This window comes from Myxocyprinus asiaticus, chromosome 32 (genome assembly GCF_019703515.2).
Source record: "Myxocyprinus asiaticus isolate MX2 ecotype Aquarium Trade chromosome 32, UBuf_Myxa_2, whole genome shotgun sequence".
Lineage (NCBI taxonomy): Eukaryota > Metazoa > Chordata > Actinopteri > Cypriniformes > Catostomidae > Myxocyprinus > Myxocyprinus asiaticus.
In genome coordinates this window covers 3,806,372-3,815,905 of record NC_059375.1, presented here as the reverse complement: position 1 = coordinate 3,815,905, position 9,534 = coordinate 3,806,372, and the positions used below count along the sequence as shown (strand labels likewise).

General features: G+C 42.5%; 1 protein-coding gene across 1 annotated transcript; it reads right to left on the bottom strand.

The window, feature by feature from the left end:
* Window positions 1-3,840: 3,840 nt before the first annotated feature.
* On the bottom strand, window positions 3,841-9,403 carry LOC127423017 (uncharacterized). Its single transcript, XM_051666988.1, has 2 exons — window positions 8,898-9,403; window positions 3,841-5,721 (listed from the first exon to the last, which is right to left on the bottom strand). The coding sequence occupies exons 1-2, from the start codon at window positions 9,240-9,242 to the stop codon at window positions 5,251-5,253; spliced, it is 816 nt and encodes a 271-aa protein (XP_051522948.1). The 5' UTR covers window positions 9,243-9,403; the 3' UTR covers window positions 3,841-5,250.
* Between the last annotated feature and the right edge of the window lie 131 nt (window positions 9,404-9,534).

Genomic DNA, 9,534 nt, shown 5'->3' with positions numbered 1-9,534 from the left:
TTTTTCCAGTTTACAGTTTTCTACAGTTTAGGCTGTTTGGTGGAAGAATTATTATTATTATTAATAAATGTACCTATTTATTGATTATTGGTGTCTTTTATCAAATTGCTGTTTTCACCATTTATAAAGGTTTTATACTGTTTTATGCTCTGTTTCGTGCCTTTACTGATCGCATCTGAGAGCTGCCTGTGACGTTTACCGATCGCGTGTGAGAGCTGCCTGTGACGTTTACCGATCGCCTGTGAGAGCTGCCTGAGACATTTACCAATCTCGTGTGAGAGCTGCCTGTGACGTTTACCGATCGCGTGTGAGAGCTGCCTGTGACGTTTACCGATCGCCTGTGAGAGCTGCCTGTGACGTTTACCGATCTCGTGTGAGAGCTGCCTGTGACGTTTACCGATCGCGTGTGAGAGCTGCCTGTGACGTTTACCGATCGCGTGTGAGAGCTGCCTGAGACGTTTACCGATCGCGTGTGAGAGCTGCCTGAGACGTTTACCGATCGCCTGTGAGAGCTGCCTGAGACGTTTACCGATCGCCTGTGAGAGCTGCCTGAGACGTTTACCGATCGCGTGTGAGAGCTGCCTGAGACGTTTACCGATCGCCTGTGAGAGCTGCCTGTGACGTTTACCGATCGCCTGTGAGAGCTGCCTGAGACGTTTACCGATCGCCTGTGAGAGCTGCCTGAGACGTTTACCGATCGCCTGTGAGAGCTGCCTGTGACGTTTACCGATCGCCTGTGAGAGCTGCCTGAGACGTTTACCGATCGCCTGTGAGAGCTGCCTGTGACGTTTACCGATCGCCTGTGAGAGCTGCCTGAGACGTTTACCGATCGCCTGTGAGAGCTGCCTGTGACGTTTACCGATCCCATGTGAGAGCTGCCTGTGACGTTTACCGATTGCATGTGAGAGCTGCCTGTGACGTTTACCGATCCCATGTGAGAGCTGCCTGTGACGTTTACCGATTGCATGTGAGAGCTGCCTGTGACGTTTACTGATCGCATGTGAGAGCTGGCAAAAAAACTTTTTTTTTTCTCTCTTTGTAGAATTTGTAGAACACATCAACAGCGGCCGCCTAAACCTCGAGTTCAAGATTACTCCAAAGTCGCAAATAACCCCTCCCAATCTACTCACGGCGTTTTCGCAATAACAGCTAGCCCACATCCCGGCACGGCAGCTCTGGCAAAAAAATTAGCAGTACCAAACCCCCCCAACAACAGAAGTCATTATACTTTTATAGCTTCACGCCCATACTGCTAATAGCGATACTATAGGTGATTCCTCACCCCTCACCAATTTGTTTGGGACCAGCATTTTACATCGGCGTAACTGTCTAACTCATGTTTAGACAGACCAACAATATTTGGATATTTATTTGACATTCTTCATCTGGAACTCTTCACTTCTGCAGTTTCAAATGCATAGACAACTTATATTAAAATATATTATTATAAATAAATTCCACCATGAAAGTCTGCACATGACATCCCCGTTCAGTCGTGAGGATTTAATTTATAAATGATCTTTTCGTTTTGAAATTAGATTACTTACAACAATATTAACATTACCAGATGTACCCCTAACACTTCAAAAGGACAGACATAATAATAATTTCCCCATGTTACCCATTTTCCTCAATACATTCCTTCGCTTCCACCATGTAACACTGAGCAAATGGCATAGATGGTTTAGAAAGATCAACAATTTCAAACAAAAAAATAACTCCAGATGTTACACGACAGTGAATGCCATATCAAACATATGTAACCTGATTTTGTCTTAAGGTTTGCAAACCCTTAAATAAATGTATTATTCAACTATATAGCAACAGAGAAAGCATTAAGCATAAGATTACATGTTTACTGATAGTGGCACCTGGTGGCCAAGGTTGGTACCGCATGCATTTTTTTGAAGAGAGAAAAAAAAATATTTTGAAGAGAGAAAATTATTATTATTATTATTATTTGAAATATTCAAGTGTGTGAATCAGATTAGAGGCAGAAGATGGTGCACCTTGTGATCCACTACTAACCAATGGCGTTCGATACCCAGATCCGTCTGAAGAAATATTATTCTGCTATGCTTTGTTTTAGACTATTGAATAAGTAGCAAAGCAAACTAAATAATTATTCCGGATGATTTCTGAATGATATTATGATTGTCTCAATAATTACTATTCAGAACAACTTCAACAAGAAAAGCTTTTTTATTTTAATCTTTGAATGAGTTTCATTTCAGTGTGATGTCATTTCCCTTCATGTGTTCTCCTGTCTAAATTCTGAACCATCTGAATAAACTCTGTTATCCCATGGATTATTTAATCTGCAGCCTGAGCGTTTACAAGCCTCCCCCTTGCCCACTCCAGACACCTATGCATGGTTTCAATTCTGAAAATGTAAAAATAGTTATGAGAATGAGTACATCAATGCTTTTCCAGTACTTGCAACACACACACAACTTTTCAGGAGTTTGGAATCACTAAATATGTTTTTTCATGTTTTGAAAGAATTTGCTACTTTAGTTAGCTTGCAAAGTTTATGAAAACCAATAGCTTCTGGGAACGTGACGTCACCAACGCAATGCATGTTGGGACTTTAGGACACGGAAGCTGTGGTGGATACTGTGTTGTATTGGAAACAGACAGTATAGTTTGTATTATACAGATAAAAATATGTAACAATGGTGAATGCTTGTTGTGTAATTAACCGCCATAATCGCACTCACAACCGGCGTGGAAACCGTATTTCAAATGGAGTGCGATTGGTCTTCGTTCGGTCCATTATTGTTTTTTTCTGTTTATTATCACTGTGTACTAATATCCGATAACTGATGAGCATGTCCTAAAACATGGCGGCAACTACCCAGAATGCAAGGCTTAGGGGCGTAGTTTCCCAAGCTCTATAGCCAGTTTAGTTAGTCACCTAGCTGTTAAACCTGAACTCAAACCCCGAGTCAAATTCTGTGTGAGTTGTTGAATAAATAGTTCTGGACAGCGGAGATAAAATATTTACCTATTAAGTGATGACAGAAGGACATCAGGTCCTGAATTATCTGTCAACAAAAATCGGGTGCAATCATTTAATGTTCGTTTGCACTGTGAAACAAAATAAATCGTTGCCGATTTGAATCCTCCGACTTGCCGTAGATACCTCAAACGCGATAGAGGAGGAGTTATACATGAGCAAATGAATGCGCTAATTAAGTTACGTGAGGCGCTAAAATAACGCGCGTTAACTTAACGCGTGACGCCGTTTACTTAATGCCTTACGGCGTTTCAAAGCTTAATACGGCGATACAAAACACGTGAATTCTGACCCTCTTGGCTTTCCATAAATTAGAGCGGTCTGTGACGCTGACAGATCCAGACGGAGGCGCAGGTAACGGTGATGGATCACGAGGAAGACGCTTAAAACAGTGACGGAGCCAGAGAGAGCTGTCTGCAGTATTGGCAGGACGAGTGAGAGCTGCCTGCGGCGGTGGCAGGCCTCCGTGACAGATCTCCCTGCCACAGAAAGATTTTACTCCCTCTCCAGTTCAGTCCACAAATCAATATGTAACACCTTCACTTCCGGTTACATCTGATTACAAAATAAAAGTCCCGATACTTACCACACCAAAATTGGGACTCTGCAACTTTCGTAGTCAATCAACAAACAATCAGTTAAACAAATAAAACACATTTTAGATACATCCTCATACAATACATATGCCATTTATTTATTAAATCAAAATATAAACTTCAGTTACATTTTAGTACATTGCACAATAGCATTCAACCACTCTTAAAATTATAATAAATTATTACAGAAAGAGCCAACTATTCGTAGTTTGTTACCGACCACCTATTAACAGCTCGTAAAAGAAATACATATATTTATGATAAATTATAAACCATGAAATAACACAGGTGTCATGTTTAACCAACAGAGACCCAAGCATAGATTTAACGAAGAAAAAAATCTCCTCCTTTAAAGTGTTTTTAGGAAGCCATTGGTTTTATATATATATATATATATATATATAAAATATTTTTATTTATATTTTGTTTTGGGGTGAATTTTGGGAAAACATTGCAAAATTGCAACTGTGGCCATTTATGGTTGCAAAATATCACTTTTCTTTTTTTTTTTTTTGACAGTCAGTGGAAGATCTGAATTTACAACACAAATCAACACACAAAAGTATATGAAAATTATTTAATACAAGGGTAAATTAATGAATAGTTAAGAAATTTGATATTGATTATATATTTGCTGGTATGATCAAAATAATAAAAAACAACCATCTCAGGGCCTTGGTAGCTCAGCAAGTAAAGACGCTGACTACTACCCCTGGAGTCGCAAGTTTGAATCCAGGGCGTGCTGAGTGATTCCAGCCAGGTCTCCTAAGAAACCAAATTGGCCCGGTTGCTAGGGAGGGTAAAGTCTCATGGGGTAACTTCCTCGTGGTCGCTATAATGTGGTTCGCTCTCGGTGGGGAAGTGGTGAGTTGTGTGGATGCTGCGGAGAATAGCGTAAAGCCTTTACACGTGCTATGTCTCCGTGGTAACGTGTTCAACAAGTCACGTGATAAAATGCGTGGATTAACGGTCTCAGATGCGGAGGCAACTGAGATTCATCCTCCGCCACCTGGATTGAGGCGAGTCACTATGCCACCACGAGGACTTAGAGTGCATTGGGAATTGAAAAAAAACAAAACAAAAACAACAACAACAAAAAAAAAAACAACCATGGATGGAGCCTACAAGCATGTCTTTTCATTCCAGTAGTGAAAGCGTAAGGGATATTATGCTGCTCTGGCCACGGAACATCTGGTGTTCATGCCCAAGACCTTTACGTGGGGCGTGAATGGTCCGATTGGGCCAGGCAGTTTTATATGGCCGCTGATGTGAATCAGTGGGATGAGGAGTTAAAACTCATATTCATGTCTCTTATTATCGGGTCGGGCACAACATATTTATAGCGGCCTGTCTGTAGAAGACCGTAGCAGTTACAGGCTTTTGAAAGAGATGATGCAGAGATGCCTAGAAACTTGTGATATTGATGACTGGAATCAAGTCAGTTTTTTGGCCAGGCGACACCTGCCTTATGAGACTGCACATGAGTTTTGTAATGCCTTGCGCTGATTAATTATTAAAGAGTATCCAACAGCCGATAGTGTCACTCCGGACCTGTTCGCCCACGATCATTTTATTGAGCATGTGGGTATTGGCAATATTCATGTGAGTACAAACCCCAAACCCTTAAGGGTGCTGTTAACATTGCCTCCAAATTAAGGGTGCTGTTAACATTGCCTCCGAATTAAAAATTATTAGGCACTTAGAGCATAGCGCCCCCCACTTGATGCGAAGGTACGTGGGGTAGTGGAAAAATCTGGGCAGGAAAGAGAGATGGAAATATTGTAAGGGGTAGTAGAGAGTATACTTCAGGATATGAAAGAGCTCCAAAAGGCTGTATAAAGTGTTGGGGGTCCCGCTCCTGGTCCGTTGCTGCCCTCTACTGGTGATCATGGTGGTGCAGTTTTCCCCTTGGTGACCAGGGAGGGAATCAGTGGGCTTTTGAGCAGGGTCCTCGGGAGTGATGCTGGGAGTGTGGGTGCGATCAGCATATCCAAAGGGATTGTCCTTATAGGAATGGAAACTAGAGGGGGTGTGCACAGCAGGCCAGATGTTCACCCCCCTTTCTTTGTCTAGTTTGGCCCATGGTACCTGACGTGGATCTGGCATCTACATGAAAGCAGAAAGCAAAAATAGCGGGCGGTGAATATTACGTCCTTGTGTGCACAGTGGAGCACAGGCTTCAGTTATTCCTAAACCTATTTGGTTATTGTTAACACATGGAGGGGAAACATTGGAGTATAGGGGGGTGGTGTGTGCAGCTAAAGGTGGGAGATGTGTATTATGGGGCGCTGGCAGACTATCTGCCAATTTGATACATTGGAAGTTATCTGGGAATTTTTAGTGGCAAACATAGAGTTCTCTGATATTCTATTGAGAATGGATTTTTTTTTTTTGGTGTAAACATGGGGTTGTAATTGATTTGAAGGAGCAGAAAAACTGGCTCTGCAATCACAAGAGTTGTTTCAGTAGACACTATAGTGGGACCATGTAGTGAGTCTGTTATTTTGGGTGCAGTGGAGGGGCTTTTGGGAGATCAAGTAGTAGGTATGCTAGAGCCATTTGGGTCCTTGTCTACACGATGCAATGTTTACCCGTGTTATTAGTAGAGTAGATTGGGGGTAATGCCAGGGAAGTTTATTAATGTGTCAGATGAGGTGCTAACCTTAAAGCAGGGAACAACTATAGGGATGCTATTCATGGATATAGAGGTTGACAGTGAGGATGGCTGATGATTCTGATGACTCAGTTTGGGTTGGGAGGAAGAAAATTTAGTGCAGAGGAGTTACAACAGGTGCGAGAGTTACTGTGACATTATATGGGGGTGTTTAGTAGGGGTGATATGGATTTGGGTAGAACACTATGCATCTAATTATGCATCAGATTGATACAGGGTATGCATGACCAATTAAGATTACTCCATACTGGGTACTCCTCCACTCGCAGAATGTAGTAACTGAACATATTAAGCAGATGCAAGCACACAGCATAATCCAGCCCTCCTGTAGTCCTTGGGCCGCCCCGGTTGAACCGGTTAGAAAAAACCCTGTTAGTCTTCGGTTTTACGTGTAATCGACGCAAATCTATCATTATCACTATTAAAGACGCATACCTTCTGCCAAGGATTAATGATGCCCTTGATAGTCTTGCAAATGCCTATTGTTTTTCCACTTTAGACCTTGCCAGTGGCTAATGGCAGGTTGAAGTGGATTCCAAGGATAGATCTAAAACAGCTTTTGTGACACATCAGGGGCTATTTTAATGTAATGTCCTGAGCTTCGAGCTGTGCAACCCACCTGGTAACTTCCAGATTTTGATGGGTTTGATGCTGGCAGACATGCAGTGGACAACCTGTCTGGCTTATCTAGACGATATCATTGTCTTTGGCAAGTCGGACGAGGTCTGACGAAGTTGTGCAGCACAGATTTAAAGGTCAAGCCTTCGAAATGTAATCTTTTGGGTACAGAAGTGCAATATTTGGGGCATCAGATTTCTGCAGAGGGTATAATGGCAGATCTGGAAACATTAGAAGCTGCAAGCAGTTGGCCCGCCCCCAAATTGCAGACCGAAGTACGGCACCATTGGATTGGCATCATATTATCAACATTTTGTGAAGGCATTTACAGAAATAGCTCGACCCCTTCACCAGTTGTCCGAAAGGGGGCGGAGGTTTAAGTGGAGTGATGAGTGCCAGCAAGCGTTCATGCATTTGAATTCTAGTATTACTGCACCAGTTGTAGTTTTTCCCGATCCCCAGAAGTACTTTATTTTGGGCATGGATTCAAGTGACGCTGGTATTGGGGCGGTCTTGTCACAAGCAGAAGTGGGGTTGGAACGGTTAATTGCATATGCCAGCCAGGCACTGACAAAGGAGGAGTGAAAATATGTGACCACAAAGAAGGAATTGTTAAGTATGGTAACTTTTACCAAAGATTTTAAACATTACTTATTGGGAAAGGAGTTCATTTTAAGAACTGATCTTAACACTTTGAGGTGGCTGCATAATTTCTGGGGGCTGGAGGGTCAGTTAGCTCAGTGGCTGGAACAGCGGTCCAGTTTCCAATATTAGATCGTCCATCGGCCTAGTAAGCAGCATGGGAATGCGGAAGCGCTTTCCTGCTTGTTTGCGTTTTTGGAATATGATCAAACTGATTCCCAAGTACTTGCAGTATTGTGAAGGTCAAAGACTGCAGTGTGTGCCATTGTCGAAACTGACTTGGATTTTGAGGGGGGACGAGTTGGCCGAGGCATAGTATACGGACAGTGTGTTGAGTAGGATAATTGTTTTGAAGAAGGTTGGTGAGGAGGTCCGTGAAGAATTACAACAGGAGCCTGAGTTGAGTAAGTACACACAAGTGTGGGATCAATTTGAGGTGCAAAGCGTACAGTTATGGGGGTCCCCCCTAAACTCAGGTGCTACGAGCACACAAGTAGTGCTCCCCAGTACACCAGTGCCTTGGTATTGCAGATGTTGCATAAGGTTAATACTGGGGGTCACCTGGGATTCCAGAAATTCCAGGGAAAAGTAAAAGATAATTTTTACTGGCAGGGCTGGTTTAGGGATGTTAGGCAGTGGTGCAGAGAATGTATTGACTGTGCATCTCATAAGACTAATGGGTGTACGTTATGTGTTCCGCTACAATTCTCAGTTTCTTTGCGACCTTATGAGCGTGTTGCGGTAGACATTCTGGGGCCTCTGCCTGAGATGCAGGACAAAAATAAGGTCCCAAATGGAGTTGTAAATGCAGTCTTATGACTGTCTCGCTTATGGAAAGCAACCTGATGATATCAACTAGCCAAATAAATGGAAGAAAAGAACTTTGCTCCTTGTAGAGCATCAAAGCTTTCATCTATCCTAGGTAGTGGAAACATGTCTCACTTGGTCTTTGAGTTTAGCTGTCTGTAATCGACACAAAGCCTGAGACTGCCATCAGTTTTCCTAACTACTATAATAGGTGAAGCATAAGCACTGGTGTTTTCTTGGATGACTCCTTTCTTAAGGAGCTTGGTTATATGTTCTCTGACTTCCCTATACTGAGTGGGTGGGATATGCCTATAAGGCTGGGCCACCGGTCCATCATCCACCATGTGAATCTTATGTTGCACTTTGTCTGTAAAAACAAGGTCTTCATCCTTGAGAGCAAAAGCATCAGAATACTTCAACAAATCATTCAGTTTTGTGTGCTGTTCTGGAGAACCACTAATGTGTAGCTTGAGAAACTCTTTGGAGCTTTTCTCCAATATCTGATTTCTTCGATAACAGCTGAAATTCTCTGAAATCTCACCTCACACTTCCCATTGGACTTCACACTCTCAACATGAGAAAGAGTACCCAATCTGGTTCTGGCTTGCAACCAGATATCTTCTGGGGAGAGATTCACAACCGGTATAGGAAACAATAGTTTCTCTGAAGACACAAGATATAGAACAACCATCAGACCACCAGGTAAGGGTAACTTCACCGGTTCAGTCAGGAAGTGATGTGACCCATCATGTAACATACTCTTTGCTCCCTTGACCATTACAGTTCTAATTGACGAAGCAGGTATGTGTAACATATCTTTCCCAACTACCCGGACTACCCTCCACTTGTCCGGACTACAGGCACTGTGCATCTGCTGAAATGCCATTCTTCAGTCAGACTGCAACTCTTCACCTAGAGTAGTATCAAACTCTGCATGAACTAGTTTTCTACATCTGCTGATTCTGTTCATGCAAATTTGGGCTGGTACAGTAGAAGAGTTTTGTGGGTCTATGACTAATAGAAAACTGTTAGGGCAATACCCATGGTTTCAACCTCTACCTCAAGATAACCAAGGTAAGGTATGTCTAAACTATTGCAGCTACCGCAGAAGATAAAACAATTATAATAACTGATATTTGCTTGAGCTGCAGCCACGTTGGTCTGCATTCATTATGAAA

What these genes read in the sequence shown, in the direction of transcription:
- LOC127423017 (XM_051666988.1), bottom strand. Translation starts at nt 9,242, where the DNA reads ATGGCATTTCAGCAGATGCACAGTGCCTGTAGTCCGGACAAGTGGAGG. An exon ending in AGTCCAATGGGAAGTGTGAG is followed by an intron (nt 5,722 to 8,897) that starts GTGAGATTTCAG and finishes GCTTTCATGTAG; the next exon opens with ATGCCAGATCCACGTCAGGT.